The following is a 27,573-nucleotide window of genomic DNA, read 5'->3' as shown; positions in this document are numbered from 1 at the left end:
CCTTGAGTCCCTTCGGGGAGAAAGGCGGGGTAAAAATAAAGTTATTATTATTATTATTATTTATTAAATGGAGATTAAATGACTACCCTGCTAAGGGCAGGCTTTTGAGATGGTCACCATAGCTCAGAGGTACAGTATCTGCCTTCCATGAAGAAGACTCTAATTCTCTCCCCCCCTCCCCCAATATCTCCAGGTAGGGCAGAGAAAAATTTCTGTCCAAATCCTTGAAGAGCCACTGCAAGTCTGTGTTCACAGCATTGAACTAGATGGACCAAAATAAGTTTCTGATGTTCAGAAATTCTCTTTCTGATTCTGGCAAAGGACTACAGCCCATGTGAGAGGGCTCTCTACCATTTACCTGTAGCAGCAATAGAATCTTTGTTGAGGTACAAGTAGCACATACCGATAAACAGCTTAGGGTGATTTAGCTTAACCTGCATCATTTTGTAAGCTCAGACTAGAAAGTGATGGAGACTGACATGTTTGTATTAAACCTGTGACTATATCGGACCTTTGGAGGGATGCTGGTGGAAATGTCTGTTAAAGTTAAGGATGCATGGAAGAAGGGAGATGATCATAGGCCTCTCTATGCCCAGTTTATATTGCATGTAGTTTGGCCTTTAGTGGTAACAGTCAGAACACTACAGAATACAGATGAAGTGATTTGTTTCTATTGTGTGTTGCTTGGCACTCAGCACTAAACTTCGGACATAAATGTTCTTTAAAACTTTATAAATATCAAATTGTGATATATTTAAAAAGTACAGATAAGTTAACTGATGGCAAAATACAAACTCAACATCAACAGAACTATTTCAAACATCCTGCAGGTCCAGGAATGGGTGCAGCAGCTTCTCTTCCCCCAGTAGTGGCAGGATGGGAGGGATGTCATTTAGCCACAATCTGAGGTTTGTCATGTAAGGCCACTTGCTCAGTTACAAATCATCATCATCAAAGGTCTCGGTGCATCGCAGCATCACAGTCTCATAGTCTAACTGGATAACCTCTTCCTGCCAAAGGGAGAGAAGGAAAAGGCATTAAAACCCCGATTTTATCAAGCAGTTTTGGTCCTCGCTGTCAGTGAATAAACATTCTGCACCTGAATAAGCCTGCAACCACTCTCTGAAAAACACTTCCCTCTTTCATGAGGGAAGGAGGGCAGGAGGTCTGGTCTAGAGGGTAGAGCCTCCGTCTGCCTGAAGATAATATCCACAAGGTCGCCAGTTCGAGGCCACCGGCACCGTGCGACCTTGAAGCAGCTGACAAGCTGAAGCCGAGCTATTTCCATCTGCTCTGAGCGTGGGAGGATGGAGGCCAGAATGTGAAGCCAGATTGGAATGAAACACCTGAATGTAGTGGTTCTTGAAAGAAAGAACCTTCTTTCAATTGTAAAAATCCCTATTTAATAAGGGATTTAAATAAAGCCTGCCTATGTAAACCGCCTTGAATAAAGACCAAGAAAGGCGGTATATAAATACCTGTTATTATTATTATTATTATTATTATTATTATTATTATTCATGACATCTGGCTGAAAACTAGAGGCTCAGCATGCCTAGTGGGAGGTTTTTTAAAATAAATGCAAGAGGACAGCCCGGCAGGTGCTAAGCACATTCTTCTGATTACTGAATGAAAATAGTCGTCCTTTTAGGTTACAATTTCCTATACAGTGAGGAGGGTCAAATGGTGTTTTATAGGCTAGTTAAGTAATAATATCTGGCCTAATAAATTTAATTATGCTCACAGTATATATATATATATATATATATATATATATATATATATATATATATATATATATATATAAGGTGAAGAAAATAGTTTTCAAATGTGGTTCAGTAGCAACAGATTCAACAATTTCAAAACTACCTACCTCTGTAGCCTTTGACCACATTGCAATGTAGAGATAAATACACACACAGCTATTGGCCTAAAGATGCTAAGTCTGTACTGGATTTTCTGAAGGTCTCCCTCACTGGAGGTTTTCAACTAGCAGCTGCACAGCCCCCTACCATGGGTGGTGTAGCAGTTGCCATCACTGAACAGAGTATTGAGCTCAGTGACCTGGATGCTCACAGGTAGAGCATGATGGAGACAGCCAACCCTTGTAAATCTGCCCCCAGCATCCAGTAATTGAAGACATGCCACCTATAATCACCAGAGGTGGTTCATGAATGTCTCTGATTCTTTTAAAGCCTTCTCTGTTAGTGACCATTATTTCACTTTGCAGCAATAAGGTGATCAGGGGCTGTAGCTCAGTGAAAGGTTCCAAGTTCAGTCTCTGGCAGCTGGGAAAAAACTGGATTAGAAAAGAAAGAGGAAGTGTGGCGGAGAGGGGTGGGCACTGGCACTCTAGTCCCACCTCTCGCCCTAACTTCCTCTTCTGCTCTGTCCCCTTCTCCCTTTCCAATTCAGGGAGTAGGAGGAATCAGGACTGACACATTTTAATACTATCTTTACTGGGTATTTATATAGGTATTTATAAGGTATTACCTTTATTAAAGCACTTTTATTATGATCAACCAAATAACACAGTCTTGCGCAGCAGCTTTTGTGTTCCTTGAGTTTAACTCTTCATCCGGCTGGATAGTAAGGAAACCAAGAGGGCAGGGGAGAAGCTGGGCTCCATGACCCCCCCCCCCAAGTTCTCTGATTCATAAAAATCCAAAGATGGAATCAGGAGTTCATGTCACTCGGCCTCACTAGCAGTGTGCAGCAGGAGGAGCTAAGATATATCTGAATGCTGCAGAGATCTTTGGGAGGCTGCAGAGACCTTCAGAATGCCACCTGCAACCAGTGCAAACCCCTTTAAAATTACTGGCAGAAGCTTCTCCTGGCCATTTTTTAAGGGTCTGCGCTGGTCACAGGAGCCATTCTGAAGGTCCCCGCAGCTTCTGGAAGGTTTCTGCATAGCAGATGACGAGAACAGAGGTGCAGACAATGAAAGTAGCAATTCTGCCCCTCACAGATAAGCGAATTCGCAGATAGTACAAAGAGCACTGTCCATATAATGTTTCAACCTCTTGTATGCCTTTATTAAAAAACGCAACACATCAATTCCTATAATTATTTCAATGGTTGCTTTTCCACCTTCTTTGGTCTATGAAAAATGAGATTCCCTATTGCTGGGTTTATTTTTGTAACACTGAGTGCAGAATCCAAGCCGTGCTCCTTCAGCCCTTCTTGTTAATTGCTCATAAGCAGTGTGTCAGATTTTCATGCACATACTTAGTTCAGAGCAGCTTATGTGACACGTCACCATCTCTGCCTGGTTTCTAGAAATAATGGTCAGTATTTAATGGGAACGACTACATTAGGTAAGGAGAAAGCTGTGGCTGAAACCAAAGCCATCCCAAGTTGTAGTTTTCTCTTTATTGAGGCGTATTCTGCTGCAGTTATCTGAAAAGAAACTGGGTGCCACCAGTATTATTTTCTTTTCATCTGTGCAGACAAGTTATCCTGCTCTTTTATTTTTCCCTGACCATCCTGTTAGAGCTCCACTGGGAACTTGTGGTTCTTGCCCAATTATAGTCTGCAGCATCTCAGTTTTATTGTCATGGGTGTGAGTCAAACTGGGACTGGGCAGTCTTAGTCATCGACTCTCTGGTGAGTTGCACAGCATCAGCTTATCCCATGTATACAGGGGTTTGAAAATGATATTTACTTTACGCAGCCTATTGTGTTCAGAAAGACTTAGGTGGTAATTCTGTCTTACTCACTGGAAACAAACACCTCTACCCATGCCTATTTCAGTAATTGCAATTTAACTCCATTTCCTATGCCAGGACAACATGCTGTCATCCATCCCAGGGCTTGTTTTGTTGTCCCTTTTCCATTTTCCAGGGCAACTTTGGCCCTGCCCCAGAGTTCCATTTGGATGCACACATGTACCATTTGTGTAAGCAGACTTGTGGGGAGGGATGTGGCTAAGCAGTATAGTACCTATTTGATGTGCAGAAGGTCATAGGTTCAATCTTGGGCATCTCCAGGAAGGACAGAGAAAAATTCCTGTCTGTAAACCCGGACAGTGGCCATCACTCTGTGCTGGCAAGACTTATACAGATTGAACAATGGTCTGATTCATTATAAGGCAGTTTCTTATAATCCACTATGTGCCACATATAACACCAATAATCCTGAGAGGTAGGAACAATATGCAACCCACCATAACTCCAGACTTCTAAAAAGGCAAGTTTGGCCTTTGGTTCTTTTTACCCTTCTCTTGTGCTGTAGAGCTGCCCTACCTTCTCTACTGAAATCCATGGACAAGCTCTGCACTCAGGAGGAATTGCTATGAGAAGGCTTTGGGTGCTTCTAGTGACAACAAAGGCTGCGAGTGGGCAAGGTACACTGACTTGGAAGATTAACTACGAACTCTTACTTTTCATTTTTCTTGTAGCTTTTTCATGCATGTAACTGCTTTTATATGGCTCAACGATCCAGGAAGCATAAAGTTATCTCTGTAAAAGGAATCTGATTGTGACTGATAAACTGAGGCACAAATGCCTGGGAAGAATTATTTCTCAATTAAGCGTGGAGACTAAATCCAAAAGAATTGGTTGTGTTTATTCCCTACTATGCAATTACACGGCTACTCTGTGTCTTTAAGAAACTTTAAGAAACAGCATATATTACACAAGTGGATCTTAAAAACACAAGGAACAAGCTCCTGCCTGTGAGTCCTTCCCTGTTTGGTGCTATTGCACTTCTACCAATCTGTGAGATAGTAGGATATCCATGCTTGTTACCGAGTCTAGAGGGCATAGAACAAACCTTTGCCATCAAATGGCCTTCTGCCCACCTAACTAGATGAGCTAATCATGTCCTGTTTCACCCTGCTTCAAAATCTGCCTACACAATCCCTCTGGGATGTTAGAAGGCAGGGATGATCTGATAAACAATTTAGGGTCCAAGATGCAAAACAATGCACTTGCACATGAGACTGGTAAATTATGATGGACACAACAGGCACCAGCTCTGATTAACCATCCATGCTGACATTTGTATTGGCAACCTTCAGTCTCGAAAGACTATGGTATCGCGCTCTGAAAGGTGGTTCTGGCACAGTGTCTAGTGTGGCTGAAAAGGCCATGCTGACATCAGCGACACTTATAAAAGAGTGCAATAGGGAAGTGGAAGGACACACACAGATGTCCTTATGAATAAAACCCAACTCAAAGAATAATCCTGAAAACATTCAGAACCCTGCCTGGAATTCTAGGCACACTTTTCAAACTACTTTTTAAAAAAATAGCATTTATACAGCATTTTTAGTGTGCTCCATGTACCGTACTTTTCGCTCCATAAGACGCACTTTTTCCCCCCAAAAAGTGGGGGGGGGGGAAGTGTGTGCATCTTATGGAGCGAATACTGCAAAGCTGCAGGCGTTCTCAGGGCAGCAGAGCCTCCTTGGCAGGTGCTTCTGCCCCTGACCAGGGTCCTGCCTGTGTTCAATGGTAATGCAAATGCAAATTGAAATGCAAATGCAGGCGCTCAGTGGTAATACAAATGTTCATCGCTTAGTGACAAAGCACTTGCAGAAAAATACTACAGTACCTCATTCTACCAGTGCAAGGATGATAAAGCATAAAAGGCTAGCATATAAAATTCCTTTTAAACTAGAGGTAGTAAAATATGCTAAGGAGCATGGAAACAGAGCAGCGGAGAGACATATTTTATTACACTATTTGGTTCAGAATATTTTTTTCCTTGTTTTCCTCCTCTAAAAACTAGGTGCGTCTTATGGTCAGGTGCGTCTTATAGAGCGAAAAATATGGTATATTATCATGTTGTAACCCTTAGAACAACCCCTATAAAGCAAACCCCTCTAAACCCCTCTACTTATGCATGAGACACAGGGGTGAAGTAGAGTGACTTGCCTCAGGCCACTGAGTGAATTTGTGGCAGAGGCAAGATTCAAACCAGGGAAGTCCTGATTCATGGATCAGTCAGCAATCCTATCCACACTTACCTGGGAGTAGGCCCCAATAAGCACAGTGGGAATTACTTCTGACTAAACATATCTAGGATTGCACTAACAGTCACCAGGCAACATCAGCTCTCGTTACTTAAAAGAATAATGTTTTCATACCATTTTTATAAGAAAATAAATGAACATACAAAAATTGAACAATTTAAACATGGCAGGAAAGGCACGGAATGACAATATGACTGCAATGGGGTTTCATTTAAAACTCAGTCATATAACCCCAACAAGGGGCATACACTGTAATTGTATCAAAGGGACATTCAAGTTGAGCCTACTTACACACTGATTTTCCATCTGTGGATCTGGTTCAACACAGGTCCCCCGACCCCCCCCCCCCCCCGCTGAGTCAGATTTGGCCAACCTGAACCCTTCAAAGGCAACTGGAGCAGTGTTCCAGTTGCCTCCAAAGGGCTTTCTGGAGCCCAGAGACCCACACATCCACTCGCGGCCTCTGTGGGCTTCACAGAATGCTTCCTAGAGGGGAAAAAATGTTAGAAAAACTGGAAGTGACATTTTTATGCCTTTAAAAGGCATTCTGAGGGCTGGGAAGCCAGCAAGCCAAATGCTGCCCTCTTACCCAATGGTGTGCCAGCCTCTGAGCTCAGCAACCTCCACCAGTTTGCGACCTGACGCCACTACTTCAGTTGGCCTCATGGACGGTCTGGCTCTGCCACTGCTTCCTTCCTGGGATACTCAGAAATGTCCACAAGGCTGGCATTACTTTCTTCCTCCTGCCTCAACTCCCCCCCTCACCCACCTGTCACTGCTGCATTGCCAAAAATATATGCATGTTGTACACACCCACAAGAATATTTAATGCTTATGATCAACAGACAATCTTTACTTTCAAAGCTGTTTTCAAAGTCTTTCAGGTGAGTTTCAGTGTCAACTGTGTGCATCACTTTACATTTGCCTATTTGTTTCAGGCTCCAATCCTAGCTATACTTTCCTGTGAGTAAGCCCCACTGAACGCAATGAGACTTGCTTCTGAGTACACATGTCTAGGACTGTGCTGTTAAGCATTCTTTCGATTTAATGCCCTGTAAGTGCAAGTCATAAGTTTGCATTGATTAATCCCCTACCCTTTAATCCAAAAACATCCCCTCACACTCTGGAAAACTACAGGTACAGCTGAACTGGGTTTTTTTTCAGGGACTGGACGCCCTCATACAATACCTCTCCCCCCATAAGGAACACTGTGCCCAGGTACAGCCTGGGAGTGGCCTCCCACTGCTACGCAAGAACAGTTTCTGTTGATCCTTGTGTATCCTTAACATGATAAATCACTGTGACTAGAAAGAAAATTATATTCAGAGAACAGGTTGCCTTATAAACAAACATGTTGCAATGGCCTACCTGTGGCATTTGTGTGTTAGCAAAAAACTGGCTTTTCAAGAAGTCAATAATCTGCAGGTACAGGTGATGGTTATCCTCTTTGCTGTCTGAAGTGCAGTCTGTGAATACTGAGCTGTAAACAGAAGAAGCACCTATAGTAAGCTTGCCCATCATCAAAGAGACAAAACGGGGAGGCATCCCCCCCTTTTCTTTAAACTCTATTGCTTCTTCTTTATGCATGCAATAAACTGGAACATGATTTCTACTCCCTGGTTAATTGCTCTTGGCCATGGTACACTAGGTGAAATAGAACCAGACTGGCATTCTGGTTTGGAACAAACTATTACAGTGCACTCTCCTTATCCATAGGTTCAGGACCTGTGGATCTGACCCAATGAGGGTGCATGTCAGGAAGGCCTCACTGAGCCTCCCAGATGTGACTGGAAGAGTCTTCTGGTTATGTCTGGGAGATGGTCTGAGGTCTGGGGAGACTGTGTGTGGCCTCCCAGAGCCTCAGAAGGCCTCCCTGGGCCTCAGAACACCTCCCAGATGCAGGTGATGGCCCCCACCCATGGATTTAATTATTCATGGGTTTCAGGATCTGCAGGGGGTCTGGCAAAAGGTAGTCTGTAGATACCAAGGTCCAAACGTATGTTAACAAACTTCTCGCTAAGGATCAAAACATGCAAACTGCTACCAAATATTAGTCATTCTTGCATTAAATCACAGTCCTGGAACGTGCTGGAATCCCTAGCATGTATTCACTGCTGAAACAGAGACGCCTGCGTTGGCTTGGTCATGTCGTGAGAATGGATGATGGCCGGATCCCAAAGGATCTCCTCTATGGAGAACTCGTGCAAGGAAAGCGCCCTACAGGTAGACCACAGCTGCGATACAAGGACATCTGCAAGAGGGATCTGAAGGCCTTAGGGATGGACCTCAACAAGTGGGAAACCCTGGCCTCTGAGCGGCCCGCTTGGAGGCAGGCTGTGCAGCATGGCCTTTCCCAGTTTGAAGAGACACTTTGCCAACAGTCTGAGGCTAAGAGGCAAAGAAGGAAGGCCCATAGCCAGGGAGACAGACCAGGGACAGACTGCACTTGCTCCCAGTGTGGAAGGGATTGTCACTCCCGGATTGGCCTTTTCAGGCACACTAGACGCTGTGCCAGAACCACCTTTCAGAGCGCGATACCATAGTCTTTCGAGACTGAAGGTTGCCAATACTTGCATTAAATCTAAATAGGTTGCCGCCTCCAAAAATTCATATGCTTCAGAATACACTTAGGCTGCAATTCTATACAACTTACCTGAGAGTAAGACCCACAGAAGTCCATGAGATGCATAGGATGGCACTATTAGAGCCTTTCACATTTTAGAGTCACAAATGATCATTTCTTGCACACACTCTCTTGAGGCTGTTTTTTTGTTAAAAGGATCTTTGTATTTTTTCATGGGTATGCTACATTTTGTACCTGGGGAAACAATACCACATTCCCTCCCTAGGATTGCTGTTAGGATTGTCATGTGAAACATGGGTTTGGAAGTGTCACAGCCAGTACAGGCTCCAGGACTTGGGGTATAAAGCTACCTCAGCAGATCCTCTTTGTTCAGAGTATTTTAAAATATTTGAAGCCCATTTTTTCTCTCTAAAAAGAGGCACACAAGGTGACTCATACTTCCTAACAGTAGAATATAAAACATCATACAAAAATAAACAAAAGCCAACAATTTATACCAAATGAGGGAAGGCCAGATGAAAGAGAAAAGGTTTTGAGTGCTGTCAGAAAGCCAAAAGTGAAGGGGCTAGCTCAAAAGGGAGAGGTCTCCACAACTGTGCCGCCACCACAGGGCAGCCCTTTCTTGCGTCATCACCAACTGGTCCTCAAACAGTGGTGGTACTCCCAAGAGGGTCCCTCCAGTTGTTCTCAATGGGGGGGCCATGGGGAGAGGGAAGTGGCCCTTCAGGTACTCTGGTCCAAACCCTACAGAGCTTTAAAGGTCTTTTCTTGAGTGCTCCATTCTAAATGAGAAAGGAGGCCCTGCCGGGACCATGGAACCTCTCGCTAGACTGGGGAGGAGGAACTACCTGTTCCTGCTACCTTCTATCACTAGTCACAGCAACCTATTTGCCATCACTTGTCATCATTGAGGTATACCAGTATTTCCCCCGTGTGATCATTTCATGAACTTTTACTTTATTGCCACTTACATTTATATAGACACTCCAACATCATTGTTAGGACAACATCCAAAATGGATATTGCATGCACTCTGCAGCCATCCAGCTGAGTGCTCACTGAGAAAATAAGTTCAGTGCTACTCCACTCTGCCTGCAATTTAATGAATATTACTTTTTTTAAAAGAAAAAATAGGTAGCATTCAGTTTCTATCCCTCCCGATTAAAGGTAGGAAATTGTGGGTGCTACCCAATGTTGTTAATGTCATCATCTGTTCATCAAGCACCTGAACTGATTCGGCCTCATTTTAAATAAATCTAAAACACATCCACTGTGGAGCTCTAAAATGTCTTTGTGCTCAGCATCTCACCAGCACTCCCACCACCTGATCCTCTGATGAGATAATGACCATCTTACCAAAGCTGTCCTGTTGAAAAAAGAAAAAAAGAAACAACTGACAGCCTTCCTGATCACTTCACTCCTCCTTTGCTATCTTCAGTTGATTAAGGAGTGTTTTCATTTCCAAGTACTGAACTATCTGTACCAATGAGTGCTTCAGGCACCAACTTAACTGTGTTTGTGTCCTACTGAACTTGTACACCACCCTTACATGATAATGTGGCAATTTGTGGGACTAAAGCCATTACCTTTGACTGGGTATTTCCTCAGTTTCATCTCTATCAAGGAAACTAATTGCCATGTCAAAGGCATCTTCAAAGAGGACCTAAAAGAGAAGGCATTTTGGACATTAACATCAGACAATACTGATTCAACTGAGTACAGTGTTGCAGCTCAGGGTATCAACTGCTCTGATTATTTTTTTGTTCTGCCAGAATTAACTGCTTTACACAGCAGTAAAAGCCCTTCTGACAGCAGGCAGAGTCATGGACTGCTGGGAAGGCTGGAGCATTCCGCATATGCTGGATAATTGTCCTGGACCAGCAGACACAGATAAGGCGGGATGGAGTGAGGGAGGGCAGAATGGGGGTGGGAGAGGACAGAAAGGGGTGGTGACAGAGCTGAGGAAGGTTGGATCAGCTCCTGGAAGGGGGCAGGTTCAGCAACAGTGGTGGCTGCAGAATCCTAGCCCCCTTCCTAGACCCAATGCTGCAGCCCCAGTCCATGCAGACCTGCTCCAGTGATTTTACTAGTGAAGGTTCATGTAGACCCCTAAACTCCATGGAGGTTTACCACCAGGTAAGAGAACAAATGTTCCCTTGCTCAGAGACATCCGTGATTGCCGCCCCGCCAGGATGCAGTGCAAGCCATATAGGCATCTCTGTATAGGCGGGAGGGATGGGTAGGATTGGGCTGTTGGTCTTTGATACTAGACTATATGCACTACTGGTTTGATCTGGTATTTATTGCATGTTGGCTTTATTATTTTTATTTGTATGATATAAGAATTTATTCCATGCTTTGCAAGTTGCCTTGGATATCAAGGAAAAAGCTGGGGCATAAATTGCTTAAATAAATAAATAAATAAATGCACAGCGCTGTACAACAACAAGATCTGTTCTTTCTTCCGCAGAGTTAGGAATCTGCACATGACAGTGGTAAATGAATGGAAAACCAAACGGAGAGGGACAAAACTTGAAAACACGAAGGTGAAACTGCTTTGCATGGATACTGATTACACACTAAAGTTATCTGTGACACCCACACATTTAAAATCCTTGTTTTTATTTCTTTAAGCCAAGAAGGTATATTATCAGCCTGGAACATGTTTTATTGTTTCTGACTGGTTTTATAGGAGGTTGCCACAATTAATAAAAAAGGGTGGAACGGAAGCTAGCCAGTTTCACTGGGAACTTCACCTTTCAGTGTCACATACTGCTTGAATCCAAGTCAGCTGTTCACAACACTCAGTGAAAGATGGAAACCACACCAGTGGCTCCAGCATTTTCTACCATCACAGTGGTCACCAACTCCAATTCAGCTGTGTGCCGCAATCCACCACTGGTTTTAACCCACCTTTCAAAAACTTACTGAATACACCCTCAGCATGCGCATCTTCTCTGCACTACATACACCCAGATAGCTTAGTTATAACCAGAACTACTCAAGAGTGAATGGCAAGCAATGGGGAGGAAAGGACTAAATTACTGTACTAATTACTCTTTACCTTCTGTTTACTCCACTGATTACCAAGGACGTTCAGTAGTGAAGCTGCAGGGTTTTTTCTTTCTTTTTGCATGGTTGTTTGCATTATCTGGGGCTGTTGCCCTGGGGATCATCTACCTATTTTAAAGTCTCATGTGTTTACTTCATCAACCCATGAAGAAAAAGTATTATCAAGAAAAGAGGGGGAAGGGAAGTCATTAGGCTGGGTTTGGTCCCTCTGTGCCAAAACACTTTAGAAAAAATCCCCCACCCCCAGGAATTGCAGTGGAGAATCCCACTGGAAAACCAGTTGGCACTGAAGTCTTTATTTATTTATTGGACCTTCATCTTGCCTTTCTGCTCCCAACATGGGTATTTATGTTAGCTCAAAACAGACCACAATGGTCTCATGTAATTAAAAAAAAACAGTATTTGTGACATTGCCATCTAATACAACAGTAGTATTCATCACCTATTGGCATTATTTCAACACCCATCACTAACTGGCAAGGCAATCAGTATACAGCTTAGTGTGGCCAACTCACAGCAGCTGAGGTCTAATGTTAGTCCTGTTGCAGTAAGGGAACCAATTCCCCAGTAACATTTGGAAAGGTATTTTAAAACATGCCTATATTTCTATATTGAAATAAATGCCTATACTGTAAAGTGTGGAAGAAGCAGGGGCTAAAAGAGGGAAAGCTGTGGGGGAAAGTCTTGGGACACAATAGAAAGAGGCAAAGACGGCAGGGGCCTGAGGCAAAGGCAGAGAATTAATCTCCCTTGGCAAAGAGGTTAAAGCAAGTGAAATGGCAAAGCAGGTGGCCTAAGGACCAATTCATACAGGATGGTGGGTAAAATGCTTCTGCGTGGATTAATCTCTATTTGGCTGCCATCACATATGTAAGCAGCAAGTTATGTAAAAAAACAGTGCTATCTTCTTTTATGTTTCTATGCTACTGCTGCACTCTGGAGTGGGTCTCTGTCAGTGCCAGAGATGCTCCATAAGAACATAAGAACAGCCCCACAGGATCAGGCCATAGGCCCATCTAGTCCAGCTTCCTGTATCTCACAGTGGCCCACCAAATGCCCCAGGAAGCACACCAGGTAACAAGAGAATTGCATCCTGGTGCCCTCCCTTGCATCTGGCATTCTGACATAGCCCATTTCTAAAATCAGGAGGTTGCACATACACATCATGGCTTGTAACCTGTAATGGATTTTTCCTCCAGAAACATGTCCAATCCCCTTTTAAAGGCATCCAGGTCAGACGCCATCACCACATCCTGTGGCAAGGAGTTCCACAGATCAACCACACGCTGAGTAAAGAAATATTTTCTTTTGTCTGTTCTAACTCTCCAACACTCAATTTTAGTGGATGTTCCCTGGTTCTGGTGTTTTGTGAGAGTGTAAAGAGCATCTCTCTATGCACTCTGTCCATCCCCTGCATAATTTCATATGTCTCAATCATGTCCCCCCTCAGGTGCCTCTTTTCTAGGCTGAAAAGGCCCAAACGCCGTAGCCTTTCCTCATAAGGAAGGTGCCCCTGCCCAGTAATCATCTTAGTCGCTCTCTTTTGCACTTCCACTCTTTTCCATTTCCACTATGTGTTTTTTGAGATGCGGCAACCAGAACTGGACACAATACTCCAGATGTAGCCTTACCATCGATTCGTACAATGGCATTATAATATTAGCCGTTTTATTCTCAATACCCTTCCTAATGATCCCAAGCATAGAATTGGCCTTCTTCACTGCCACCGCACATTGGGTCGACACTTTCATCGACCTGTCCACCACCACCCCAAGATCTCTCTCCTGATCTGTCACAAACAGCTCAGAACCCATCAGCCTATATCAAAAGTTTTGATTTTTTGCCCCAATGTGCATGACTTTACACTTACTGACATTGAAGCGCACCTGCCATTTTGCTGCCCATTCTGCCAGTCTGAAGAGATCCTTCTGGAGCTCCTCACAGTCACTTCTGGTCTTCACCACCCGAAAAAGTTTGGTGTCTGCAAACTTAGCCACCTCACTGCTCAACCCTGTCTCCAGATCATTTATGAAGAGGTTGAAGAGCACTGGTCCTAGGACAGATCCTTGGGGCACACCGCTTTTCACTTCTCTCCATTGTGAAAATTGCCCATTGACACCCACTCTCTGTTTCCTGGTCTTTAACCAGGTCTCAATCCATGAGAGGACCTGTCCTCTAATTCCCTGACTGTGGAGTTTTTTTAGTAGCCTTTGGTGAGGGACCATGTCAAACGCCTTCTGAAAGTCCAGATATATAATGTCCACGGGTTCTCTCGCATCCACATGCTTGCTGACCTTTTCAAAGAATTCTATAAGGTTCGTGAGGCAAGACTTACCCTTACAGAAGCCATGCTGATTCTCCCTCAGCAAGGCCTGTTCGTCTATGTGTTTTGAGATCCTATCTTTGATGAGGCATTCCACCATCTTACCTGGTATAGATGTTAGGCTGACCGGCCTATAGTTTCCCAGGTCCCCCCTCTTTCCCTTTTCCATGCTGCAGCCACGTACAAACTAGCCTTGGAGAAGTGTGGCCCAAAGGAAATAAAAATGGTGGAAGAAAGCCCAAAGGGTAGAGAACAAAGCTGGGACTGGCATTCACATGCCCACTTAGCTAAACAGTTTATGCCTGTTTCCACAAACCCCCATAATGTGGGAGGCATCTTATTACTAATATGCAGCATGAATTTTTCCCTTTCTGAGCATCAGTCTGACTCTGGAACATGAGCAAGATTTGCCTGTAAAATTGGGGGGGGGGGGTTTCCACCTATTTTTGAAGGGGTCTTTATTATTATTATTATTAACAGTATTTATATACCGCTTTTCAACGGAAAGTTCACAAAGCGGTTTACAGAGAAAATCAAACAAACAACTCATGGCTCCCTGTCCCAAAAGGGCTCACCATCTAAAAGGATGTGAAAGAACACCAGCAGGCAGCCACTAGAAAAGCAGTGCTGGGGTGAGGAGGGCCAGTTACTCTCCCCCTGCTAAATAAAAGAAAAGCACCCATTTAAAAAGTGCCTCTTACCCAGTTAGCGGGGTTTTTGTTTAAGAATAAATAAATAAATAAATAAATAAATAAATAAATAAAATTATTTCTCTTTTATTTAAGAATATAAGAAGGGCCCTGTTGGATCAGACAAATTCTCTCTAAACTAGCATCCCTTTTCTTCTGCTGGTTTTCCAGCAGAGAACTGCCTCTGAACCTGGAGGGAGCATGCAGCTATCATGACTACAGCCACTCACAGATGTGAATGTATCCAATCCCCCTTTCAAGCCACCTATGCTAGTAGCCATCACCACTTCAAGTGGCAGTGAATTCCAGAAATCGCGGTGTGTGAACAAGTACTTCTTTGTTGTCAGCCTTGAATCTTTTGCAAATCACTTTCACAGGTTAACTTCAGGTTCTCAGTGTTATTGGAGAGAGGAAAGTCTTCCCTCTGTTTGCTTTCTCCCCATCCTGGAGAATGACTTACCTTTGGAGTCTCAAACCAAAGCGTAATTTAACATGTTGCTTGAGTCTTTAAGCCATGAATTAAAACACATTATAGGATCTAGTTCCCAAACTCTTTGTTTCTTGGTCTGCAGGAACTCACTGACTATGGCTGAGAGAACTCTGGTTTACAGGTTTTCTTGGAAACAGATGCTATCTTACCTGTAATTTTTCCTTGTCATTTGCTAAGGCGTCCTATTATTTATTCCCTGGATCCACCCTGAGAACCATAAATCTTCCAAGTGGTTCAAGAGGAAGTTGTTCAGAATCTCTACCCCACCCTACCTTTAGAAATTCAGCATTATTTACTGTTAGAACTGTGGAACAGGAGCCCTAAAAGAGATCAATTCTCACCTCCTCTGGTGTGGATACTACTGATCCGCTGGTCTCCTGACTATTAGCTCCACTGTTCCTCACGCTGCCCTCAACGCAGCTGGGCTCTTGGGAAGCTGCCTTGACTTCAGAGATGAAATTCTGCCTCTGACTACAGTACTGCAGGACACTCTCTCTCCTTTCTTCAGGAAGGCCCTGCCAAAGGTGGGAAACAGCTGTGGAGACCACAGGTAGAGTAACCTCTTCAGGGTTCACAATCCCACTATCAAGCAGCAGATCTACTGTCTGTTTGTAAAAATACAAGTACCTAGAATGAGACAGGAAAGGAAATCATACTCAGAATGTGGTCTGGATGGCACCTTACAGGGCAAAGAGCAAATAAATATCTGTATTCCTTCCATGCCGTATGTATTTCAGTCATAACCATGCAGAGAATATATAACAAGCAAGAGAATCACTCCTTTTGTGTGCACCATTCAATATCCTTTGGGCTACACAGTTTCCACATGGTTAGTGAGCAAGTGTGGCATGGCATTGGGTCCTCAGTGGTCTGCCTTTCAGTTGTGTAAAAGTATTACCATATTCTGTGTCCCATGATGCCTAGCAGCTGCCTAGAGCAGGCCTCCTTAAATTCTGACTTGAAAAAAAGAATTAACTTAAACACAGAAACCTGCCTTATATTAAGTCAACCTTGGTCAACCTTGACAGTACGGTCAATACTGACTGGTAGTGGCTTTGCAGGGTTTCAGACAAGAGTCTTTTCCAGGCCGACTCGGAGAAAGCAAGGGTTGAAAGTGAGACTTTCTGCAGAGCAAGTGCTATACCACTGAGCTACGGCCCCACCCACATTTCTTGAGCTGAGTACATCACACAGTACTAAAGGAAAGACTCACACATGCATCGAGTTTGAGTAGAAAACTGATTACAGAAGAAGAAAAATCATGTAAAAAGAACACATGTGAGTTATGAATTTGCACAGTAGAACCTGTTATCATGAAAGTCCTGATCAGACTTGCTCTAGGTGTGTCACTTAAGGCGGGGATGAAAGAAGCAGAAACCACAATGGAATTATATCCGTTTTGTGTGGAGTACCTATTTATTCTGGCAGCTCCCAAGAACCATCAATGCTCATTAGGGAACAGCATAAGCAGCTGGATGAGAGAATGGAAGCAGGCTTGCACCACCTGCTGGACAAGCAGGGTTGTTACTGTACAAATGTTACATACCCATATCCCTAAAAAGCGGTAGATAACAGAAAAGTATGATCATGCTGTGAGAAGTGCATATGATACTGGAGTAGTAACAATGGAAGATGTATTCATGTTTTCAAGCACCTAGACACTGCCTTTCAAATAAAAGACTTCTAAGGCAATTTACAATTAAAAACACAGAATAATCAACATTACAAAATAATTACAATAATTAAAAGGAGCAGCTAAAAATCTGAAAATGATGAAAAGGTCGGAGAGAATTAAAAGTCTTAACACTAGAAAGCTACTAGCCTGGGTGCTGGGCGAACTGAAATGAGCTGCTTTAAAGCACATCTGGTCTTGGCTTGTCACTTGTAAACATGTGATTATCCCCAGCTTGTATACAGCTATAACAATTAAAACTAAGTTAACATACATATGTTCCGCCACATGCAGGCTACTGAAGCACTTGTCCATGGCTATATATTGACAGAAATTCTTTAACACAGATAGATATGAACAAACATTTTTTTTCTTTCTTTGGGTATACTTATTCTCTAAATACTTGCAGCTGGTCCTGTGTTAAATATGGAGCTTCAGGAGTCTGCCAGGTAGTGCACAAACCCCTAATGCCAAAATCAGGTGCAGGTGCAGGTACCCAATCAGGTAAAGTGTATGCTTTATATGCAGAAGGTCCCAGGTTCAAGCCCTTCACATACAGAAGGTTCCGGGGTTAGGAGACCCCTGCCTGAAACCCTGAAGCAGCAGTATAGCTATTAGTTCTGCCACCTGGGGCGGTGACTCCTGGTGTTGCCCCACCAAGCACATAGGCATGGAAGTAATTGGCAGTGACATGATGACATCACCACCAATTACTTTTAGGTTGTGGCTGCTCCGAGCTCAGCCGAGTGGTTTCATTCCCACTTGGCCCAGCACGAAGGAGGAAGCAGAATGGAACACAAACAAAGCCACTGAAACAGGAGGAGGGGGCAGGGGCGTGATGTCGCTGTTGTGTGGTTCCTTCTCCTTGAAGGTTGAGTTTCCAAAGGAGAAGGAACCGGGCAGCAGCAACACTGCAAAGCCGCTGAAACACAAGACAGCAGCCTCTACATACCTGTTGCTTTTCCCACCGCTGACACCATCTTGGGTGGGCCTCACACTGCATCTCCTTCCAGTCTGGCACCCAGGGCAGCTTGCCCCCAGCTTGTGATGCCACTGCCCTGAAGAGCCACTACTAGTCACTGCAGACAGTACTGAGCTAGATGGACCAGTGGTCTGACTGTGTATAAGGCGGTTTGCTATGAATGGAGGTTGCCTCTTTTGAGAGGACTACCTTTGCTTGGTGCTTAATCACCCTAGCATTCAGGGCTGGGATTTTGGACTCCGGTACGATCCCAGTGCTTGACTCTGAAGTGGGCTTTTATACTATTAGCAGCAGCATGGTATGCATGCATAATTGCATCACATCACGAAGGAAGATAGGCACTCAATATTTCCTAGCCTGCAACTGTTAGAAGCATAGGAGCCTTTCTTGGGTCAGGTGCAAACGGAAGCAATTACATACTATGTTCCCATCATCCTATGTTCCTACCAGTTCCAAAGGAAGAAATCACATGAGGTTTTGTGTACCGTTCAAACTCCATGAGATCAGGAGAAGAAGCAACTGGTGACTGTGTAAGCCTTAAATTCACATCGTCCTGTGTTGAGTTCTCGTATTCTTGAAACACATACCAAACTGTAGCGCCACTCTGATTCACAGCATTTGAAGGAGGTGTACCACTAAAAAGGAAAAGGAAAAACTACCTAAATTTGTGGCTAACTTAACATGAAGATATACATTTGGAAGTCAAACAGTTTTATTCCAAGCAGTTATTAATTTGCTGGACAATCTAAATCATGTGGACTATATTGGTAGAGAAAAAGAAACAGTAGAAGAGTTTGAGAATGGGATTAATATAATTAAGGTGCTTTTAAGAATCCAATCAGCCCTACCTTAATTCTCCTTCTTGCTATTTCTATAACCTAACACAAGTTGTATGTATATAACACATAAACTAAGAAGGAATGATTCAGCTAACTAAAGCAGCCATTTTCAACCACTGTGCCATGGCACACTGGTGTGCCGCGGATGGTCTGCTGGTGTGCTGTGGGAATTTGGGGGAGGATCATTTGTTAGTAATAGTTTCACTACTTCTAGGTTTGCTTTGCCATACCTGTGATTGTTGAAGTACATCTTGACATATTCCTCCTTTACTTCCTCCAAGCTTGATGGGTTACCATCCTCCAGATTTAAAACCTCTGTTGCCAGTAGAAAGAACAAGTATCACAAGTTGGAATTGTTCAATGCCTACTTATTGTCAGGTCATTTTGAGGAACTGATGCAAGCACACTGTTTCAAGTGTTAGAGAGATATTTTTCATTATAATTACTATGAAAATATATATACCTTGTTTTTCCAAAAAATAATAAAATACAATGCATATGAAACTTTAAACTCAGCAAAAATTCTGTAGTATAAAAATGAACAATACAGCTGCAGATTTCAGAAGATGAAGTACTTGTAGACAGAAAGTCAAAGATTTGTGGTATGTGAGGAATCAGAAAAAGCACAGAACTTTCTTCACTACAGCCTCTTAACTACATTACAGCACAATCCAAAGAGTTCTCTGAGCCAGTGAAGGGCCCCGAAGTTGCCTTCCGAGTGTTACAAACATGCTGTAAGGCATGTTTGCGCTGACGAGAGTTGGCTGGGCCAGGGCAGAGGCCCATGCCAGCCTAGGAGGGCCAGCCTGGACCCTGTGCCAGGCCAACGATGTATGTTTGAGCCAGGCAGCGCAGGCGGTGGGAGACTGTGGAATGAAGGCAAGGAAGAGGCATTTTGGGGTAGAGGTTGGGTGGAACAGGAGGCAGGTCAGGCCCAGGATGGCATGAGATTGGCAGCAGCAGATGCACCTAATCCTAACTCCCATTCCCGGGCCTTGCAGCTTTACACGGGCTGTTCAGATTTGTGCCAGCTAAACAGCTGCCACAGATTCGAATAGCCCCATGGGGTGGCTGGCAAAACGGGGTAAGGGGAAAAACATCCCCTTACCCCAAAGTGAACTGCAGCAGCCTCCTAACCTGCACTGGATACAACACAGGCCACTGTGGCCTGCCTGTTCCAGTGCAGGTTAGGATTGGGCTGCCCATGTCTCAATAAATCCTTTCATTCTCCATCACATTAGTATCCCAACCTTCTTCTAAGGAGCCCAGGCTGGTTTACTTCTGAGGAAGAGCTTGAAATGCATCAAGGATTCACACTCTCACTGACCATTTGACAACAATAAAACAGTCCTTCCAGCACTTTCTCCTTCTCTCTTGAAACTCTAACCCCAGTCCTGATCCAGTCCATCCCCAGCTCCTGTGGTAGCTATCTGCATTTGCAGAGATAATGTGTAGCTCCTTCCTAAAGTACAATCTAGCCAAGGTTTATACTGATTCCATAATTTGGCCACCCCTCTAATATTTTCCAAAGGGACAAGGCAGAGCCAGAAAAATAGATACACGTGAGTACTTGCATACTGTACCTTTCATCTTCAGCAAGTCTTCCAAAGTGTGTTCCAACTCTTGGATATAATTCTTAGCCTTCCATAAAACCTGACACTAAACACAATCAGGAGAATGAGTTCATCTAACCATATGTTGATAAGACTAACGTTTACTATGTTTTTAGTTTTGTGATCAGTATTTTGCTCCTGGCTAAATATTCATCAACAGCCTTCAAATGCAACAAAGTATGAGAAAAAATAAAGGGAATCAAGAAGGGAGAAAAACAATTTTTTCCCCCAGTCAGAAATAGGATTTCTTTTCATTACTATAACCCTCTATCATGTTTCTTAGAATGTACAGATAATAATAAGCAAGGATGGATATATGTTTTTCATGTGATGTTTGCAACTATCATGTGATCGCTTGGTGGCCTGAAAATTTAATCATGTGTCAAACATCCTGAACAGAGCCTTTTCACCACATGCAACCAGCATTCTTTGAAAGCAAGATAAATTCAAACTTCTTGCACAATAATCGCTTTTGAACGCCATTCACAAATCTGCCCTAATACGAAAAGGAATTGCCTAAAAATGTACGTATCAAACTGATATTTAGGGCCAGCATCAAGTAATGGCAGACTCTTGGGCAAAGTCCTATGCTACTCCCCCAACATTACCCTGCCCCCATGGTAACTAGTTACGTATCCTGGCATTGAGTGCCAGGGGTGGAAGAAAAAGGGGAAACCAGTGTCCACATCATTCATGACCCCCTGTTCCCCCTTCTCTTAATGGCACCTGGAAAACTATTCAGCCATTGGATACACTGTCCTTCAGGAGAAGAGTGTCTTCTGGGCAATTGCCTTACCTGGTGCTGAGTACCAAGGGGATGGAACATGATAGACTAGTAGACCTATTGGAGACTGCGGGCTGCTGGTTTAGAGATCTGTTCCAAAGATGCAGTTTAAGTGCACAAAAGTTTTCCTGAACTGCCCCCCCCCAATAATGCAATCATTAAGAGTTAAAATCTTCTACAGCCAAGATTGAAACAAGTCATCAGCCAGAAACCAATAATTCTGATATGTGAAGTTCCTTCCTAGCATGGCCTGAAAGACATTTTTGTATCAACAGAAACAACTTAGGGCACAATCCTAACCATGTCTATTCAGAGGTAAGTCCTATTTTGTTCAATGGGGGCTTTCTCTCAGGAAAGTGTGGTTAGGATTGCAGCCTCGAAGAGATTTATGGAAAAATAAAATGCACATAAATTACTGTGAGTCCTTGTAGATGTTTTAGCAATAATAACTAATAACAATATTTAGCATTCATTTGCTCGCACAACCGGACTCAGAGTTATTTCTATACCTTTGATGCAGAATTATCTTTCTTAGAATATACAGTTTCTCGTAGGTTGTTGAAGAGCCCCGCCAGCGTAGCTCTGTGACGTGCCTGAGACAGGCGCCTTTTGCCCACTTGTGGCTCCAGTTCTTGCAAATATGTAGATACTCTGGCATATGGGATGTTGCAGTCTCCAGATGTCTCCATCAAAAGCTGTAAGAAAATACAATTTCATTAAAAAACATAGTTGCTTAAAAAAAGCAATTAACATGGCTCGAGAGTGCTACAAAGCAACTGATTTCAACTAGATAGTTCCTCAAGTAACATGAAATCCTTAATATGAAATCCATAGTAACACATGCTGCTACCGTGTTTCCCTGAAAATAAGACCTACCCGAAAATAAGACTTAGTGTGTTTTTTGAGAATTGCTGAAAGACCTACCCCGAAAATAAGACCTAGTTGTGATCAGGGCCAGGAGAGGGGGCTGGAGGGGTCCTCAGGCGGGGCAGGTGGACAACATGACTGAGAACGCTGCACTCCCGCATGCCACCTAGAAAGCACCTGCTGTGCTGCTTGGGCAGAGGATGCTGAGGCGGGAGGCAGCAAGCGAGGCAACCCTGCCTACTGGGCTCTGAGGCTCTCCACACGTTCCAGGGAGTAAGTCCCATTAACTATAAAGGGTCTGACTTCTGAGTAGACAGGCATCCTCCTGGGTGCTGAGGGGATATTTTTGTACGGTATATTTTTGTACATGAATGTAGATCGTTGTACATTAATAAAAATAAGACCTACCCCAAAAATAATTTTTTTTGAGCCCCCCAAAATATAAGACAGTGTCTTACTTTCGGGGAAACACAGTATGAGCAAATCAGAAACTATTTGACTTCATGGGAAAAACACAGAAGCTTACTAGAAAATACAGAATTTTTTGTACAGTACTATAATGGGCGCACTTTGTTGTTGACTGATTTTATATGGGAGGATTTTATATGTTCTTTAAGTACTTAATTTTTATTATATGTTTCTATATTTTTGTTAGCCTCTTTGGGCATCCACATCATGGAGGAAAGGCGGGATATAAATGCATTAAATAAATCCAGTCAAAGTTTAGCGCATTTAAGCCCCACTTGTTTCCATGGGAGAGGTTTAAGCATGCGCTCAATTCTTCAGTTGAAACCAGAGACATAGGGCCCAGTTCGATCCAAATTTCCAGCACTGATGTAGACATGCCAATGGGGTACGCATTGCATCCTGCGTGGAGGAGGCAGTTATGGAGGCCTCCTCAAGGTAAGGGAATATAGGTGCAATGGTGCTGGAATGTTGGATAGGATTGGGTCCTTCACAATGCAATCTTATTCATGACTACTCAGAAGAAAGTCCCACTGTGGTCACTGTGGCTTACTTCCAGATAAGTGTGCATAGGATTGCAATCTTAAATGTGTACACCATAAGCTAGATCATGGACAATGTGCTTTTTCTTTTCTTTCCACTACTTATTTTCCCTTTGTGCTGTAACAATTCACTCAGTGTTAAAGCGGTGTCACTCACACTGTTGAATGAGCCAGCACAACCCTAACAGGCTGCCCCTTGATGGGATGGCATCAGGGGTCGGCCAGGTTGGGCAGTGGCCCACAACCACTGAAGGTTTCCCTGGCCAAGCCACCCCTTGGACCCTCAGTACTAGTGGAGGTGCCTAATACACCATCAATGAGTAGTTGGGAAAGGGTGCCACAACGTGCCTGGGCTTTGCTCAAAGATCCCCAGGAAGCCTGACCTGCTGGGGGTTCTGGGGCAAGCCCTGCACTGGGACCTCTGCGACACTGCCTGTTCTTACCCCGATGGCACATTGGGCACTACAACTGTTACTAAGCATTCAGGCTATTAGCCTGGCCAGGTGAAGAACATGTCAGTGTCCTCAGTCAGTGTCCAACATGGTCAACCTCTGATGCCACCCCAGCCCTTGACCCATCTTTGTATTCCATTTATCTGCTGCTTTGGGGGACTGATTTAGGGCTCAATCCTATCTAACATTCCAGTGCCAGTGCATTCACAATGCAGCCTTGAAGTAGGGGAACAAAACATTCCCTTACCTTGAGGAGGTCGCTGTGACTGCCTCCCTACTGCATGATGCAGCGCATGCCCCATTGATACAGTTGCATTGGCGCTGGGAACTTGGATAGGATTAGGCCCTTAGCTAGTTATGAATTTTGAATGAATTTATGTGTGTACCCAAGAATTTATATGAATTTATATGTGTACCCAAGAGCCATCAGGAGTATCAAAAAAACAAAAAAAGGACAGACGGCGGGAATGAGAGAGACACAGCTGTGGAAGCAGTTTGGTGGATCTGAGGCCACTTATGATCTGCCTATACTGAGGGATAGACCTGGAGGTCTCTAGGGGCCAATGGTGAAGACATAACAGAACTATGTACATACAGTGCCAACTGTTATCAACATCCTCTCAGACAGCTTTGTTAAGGGAGGGTTAGAAGCCATTTCTGCACAACGTCACATATACCCAACAGGGATCAAATGTTTATACCTGTGGGCTGGGCAGAAATGGGTTAATGGCCTCTCCCCCCACTTCTATGGCAATGTGGTGTGAAATAGGATTCTTTCGGATTTCAAATAATTTGAAACTAGCTATAATGACAATCCTAGACAGGACTTTCAACATCGGCAGTGGGGGGGAAGGCAGAATAGAAATATTATAAAATAAATAAAAAATATGCATTTTTTTTATTTGTACACTTTGGCCCATTAATCATACACCACACACTGGGGGGGGGGGAACCTATTGCCCTGGGCTAGTTGGGACATGTCTCTCTGGGCAAATGTTGTTTGTTACCATGGTGGGCCTCTCCCAACGACATGTGCCTGGGGTGCTGGGAAGGAAGACTCACATGTACTTCAGAAAAATACACATGAAGTGCCCCACTGCTCATTAAGGTTTCCCCATCTCTCTCTCTCTAAATTGCTCTTTCTGCTCAGCCTATGCAAAGAACGTATATAGTGTCATTTAACAGTATCCAAATGGGAAGACACTACTGTAACTGAAATTAATAAGACTCATTTATTTTTTCATATTTTTATACCACCCTTCCTCCAAGGAGCTCAGGGTGGTGTATACAGTTCCTCCCCTCCTTTTGTCCTCACAACAACCCTGTGAGGTAAGTGAGCCTGAAAGATAGTGACTGGACCAAGGTCACCCAGGAAGCTTCTTGTCTGAGCCAACATTAAACCTGAATCTTCCAGGTCTAAGGGCCCAATCCTATCCAACTTTCCAGCACTGGTGCAGCTGCAATGCAGCCACGAGGTAAGGGAACAAATGTTCCCATACCTTGAGGAGGCCTCTGGGACTGCCTCCCCACCACAGGACACAGTGCATGCCCCATTGGCACAGCTTCACTGGCACTGGAAAACTGGATGGACTGGGCCCTAAGTCCAACACCACAACCACTACTCCATCCTAGCCCTCCTGTAGAGCTCCTTCTGGCTCTACTTCTGAAAAAGCAGGTGTTTAGAACTGCTATATTTATAGCAGTTGTTTCACAAACAGTGGGTCACAAGCCAATTTTAGTGGGTTGTCTAAAGTTTTTGAAACATTTTTTTTAAAAAACCTTTTAAGTACCCTTGCCTGGTTTGTAGAATAGTTAGCTGATATGAGGTAATCTTCATACCCCCAAATTAACCCATTTCTGCCCAGCCCACATGTGTACACATTTGATCCCTGTTGCGTATATGCAACATTGGGCAGAAATGGCTTAAAATGTCACATTTTTCAATTGTCTCTAGTAATTGGTGTTCAATAGATCACATGTGAACCCAGTTTCAGCTTTTCGTCTGGCCTGGAAATCCCTAATGGCACATCTTGCTCAGCCTTCTGGAGCCCCTGGAATGACTGTAAAGGTTTGGGGGAACAGTCCAGTTCATTTCTAGGAAGAGTTTAACAAATGTCGTCACACACATACATACATACAAGATGTAAGGTTTCTACCAGCCTCAGAAGCACAGGACCCCAATTATTAATTAATAATGTATTAACTATTAATAAATATTATTTTATTTATTTCTATATCTCATTTTTATCCAATGGGTTGTCACTTTTTAAAAGTGGGTCCCAGTGCTAAAAAGTTTGGGAAGCACTAGTTTATAATTTAAGGACCACTGGCACACTAAATACAAATTACATCAAGTTTGTCTTTTTTCTTTCTTTAAGCTGCTCTTTCCTCCTTGTCTCAGAAAAACTCCCCCTAACTTTAAGAAAACTGAGGGCCTAATCCTATCCAGTTTGCCGGTGCTGCGATGCCGATGGGGTATGCACTGCTTCTGGTGTTGGGGAGGTAGTCACAGAGTCCCCTCAAGATATGGGAACATTTGTTCCCTTACCTGAGGCTGCATTGAGGCTGCACCAGTGATGAAAAGTTGGATAGGATTGGGCCCTAATGCTGCAGTCCTATCCACACTTTCCTGGGTATAAGCCCCATTGACTATAATGGGACTTACTTCTGAGTATGATATGCCTAGGATGGGGCTGTGAGGCTGCAATCCTATCCACACTTTCTTGGAAGTAAGTCCCATTGACTATAACGAGACTTACTTCTGAGTAGACATACACTGGACTGTAAGAGCCTGCTGTTTCTGAAGCTATCTGTGCCTCCACCCACTGCACTGTGCCTGAAAAGATCTCCCACAAGTCCCAGCTAGCCACCCTCCTCCCTCTCTGCTGGGGGTCTCTCTCTCCTAAAGCTGCATTACACCCCCAGTTTCCTGGCTCTGCTCCACTCTCCAGACTCCCACCTGCCTAATGAGGGAGGAGGGGAGGCTGCCTGCTTCTTGCCCCTCCTTTCCAAGCACCTGCTGCTGCTCCATCTCACCTTGCACCATCTCCCCCACCTGCACACTCCCTTCCCTCTCGCGCTTGCCCTAGCACCAACTTTAGCAGCGTGTACCAGAGGACCAATCAGAACGCAGGACACGATGCCTGCTGCCAATAGGAAAGCTCGGAGATTGTGACCAGGGTTTCTCAAGGGCGAGCTGCAACAAAAACGCGGGAAAAGTGGAGCCCACAAAGTCAGAAGGAGGACGAAGTGGGAGGACGTGACAGGGGCCAGGGAGGCTTCTCTGGAGAGGAAGCAGGGTTTACTTGGGTGTCACCTGGAACAGAAGAGGTGCTGTGCATGCTCTCAGCTCTGCATTTTTACACAGGGTGACCAGCTACAAGGGGGCACGCATAGAGTGCAGCCTCTACCTTGCCCCATTGTATGGAAGAGGGAATGTGGGCAAGTGTAGCTCAATGTGGGAGGGTTTTAAAAGCTGCACCTGCCCACATTCCCTCTTCCATACAATGGGGAAAGGTGGAGGCATGCATTTGGGGCTTTTGAGTATAGAAAAAAGGGGCCTGAGGGGGGGACTTGAGTGAGACATGCAAAATTGTGCATACAAAAGTGAGGCAGGCAAAATTAGGAGATGGGTAGGGTGGATAGAAGGAGGCTCTTTCCCCTCTCACACAACACCACAACCGGGACAGCCACTGAAATTGAGTGTTGGGAGACTTAGGACAGACAAAAGGAAATATTTCTTTACTCGGTATGTGATTAGTCTGTGGAACTCCTTGCCACAGGATGTTGTGACGGCGTCTGGCCTGGATGCCTTTAAAAGGGAATTGGACAAGTTTCTGGAGGAAAAATCCATTATGGGTTACAAGCCATGATGTGTATGTGCAACCTCCTGATTTTAGAAATGGGCTATGTCAGAATGCTAGATGCAAGGGAGGGCACCAGGATGAGGTCTCTTGTTATCTGGTGTGCTCCCTGGGGCATTTGGTGGGCCGCTGTGAGATACAGGAAGCTGGACTAGATGGGCCTATGTGGGGTAGATCTATGTGGACTAGATGGGCCTATGTGGGCCTATGTAGATCCAGTGGGGCTGTTCTTATGTTCTTATGTTAATGCCCACTATCTGGAAGATAGTGGCTGAGACCCCCATTTAAGCCATTTCTGCCCAATGTTGCATATACACAACAGGGATGAAATGTGTACACCTGTGGGATGGGCAGAAATG

General features: G+C 44.1%; 1 protein-coding gene across 1 annotated transcript; it reads right to left on the bottom strand.

Moving 5' to 3' along the window:
* Positions 1-935: 935 nt before the first annotated feature.
* Positions 936-21,714, bottom strand: STRA8 (stimulated by retinoic acid 8). Its single transcript, XM_066634552.1, has 8 exons — positions 21,535-21,714; positions 20,212-20,287; positions 18,859-18,943; positions 18,275-18,424; positions 15,477-15,762; positions 10,148-10,224; positions 7,346-7,457; positions 936-1,010 (listed from the first exon to the last, which is right to left on the bottom strand). The coding sequence occupies exons 1-8, from the start codon at positions 21,712-21,714 to the stop codon at positions 936-938; spliced, it is 1,041 nt and encodes a 346-aa protein (XP_066490649.1).
* Positions 21,715-27,573: the final 5,859 nt, after the last annotated feature.

This window comes from Tiliqua scincoides, chromosome 7 (assembly GCF_035046505.1).
Source record: "Tiliqua scincoides isolate rTilSci1 chromosome 7, rTilSci1.hap2, whole genome shotgun sequence".
Taxonomy (NCBI): Eukaryota; Metazoa; Chordata; class Lepidosauria; order Squamata; family Scincidae; genus Tiliqua; species Tiliqua scincoides.
The sequence above is the reverse complement of the archived record's forward strand: the minus strand, read 5'-3'. Positions and strand labels throughout refer to the sequence as shown.

What these genes read in the sequence shown, in the direction of transcription:
- STRA8 (XM_066634552.1), bottom strand. Translation starts at nt 21,714, where the DNA reads ATGGAGACATCTGGAGACTGCAACATCCCATATGCCAGAGTATCTACA. An exon ending in AAGATAATTCTGCATCAAAG is followed by an intron (nt 20,288 to 21,534) that starts GTATAGAAATAA and finishes GATTGTGTTTAG; the next exon opens with TGTCAGGTTTTATGGAAGGC. An exon ending in GATCTCATGGAGTTTGAACG is followed by an intron (nt 15,763 to 18,274) that starts GTACACAAAACC and finishes GTCTCATTCTAG; the next exon opens with GTACTTGTATTTTTACAAAC.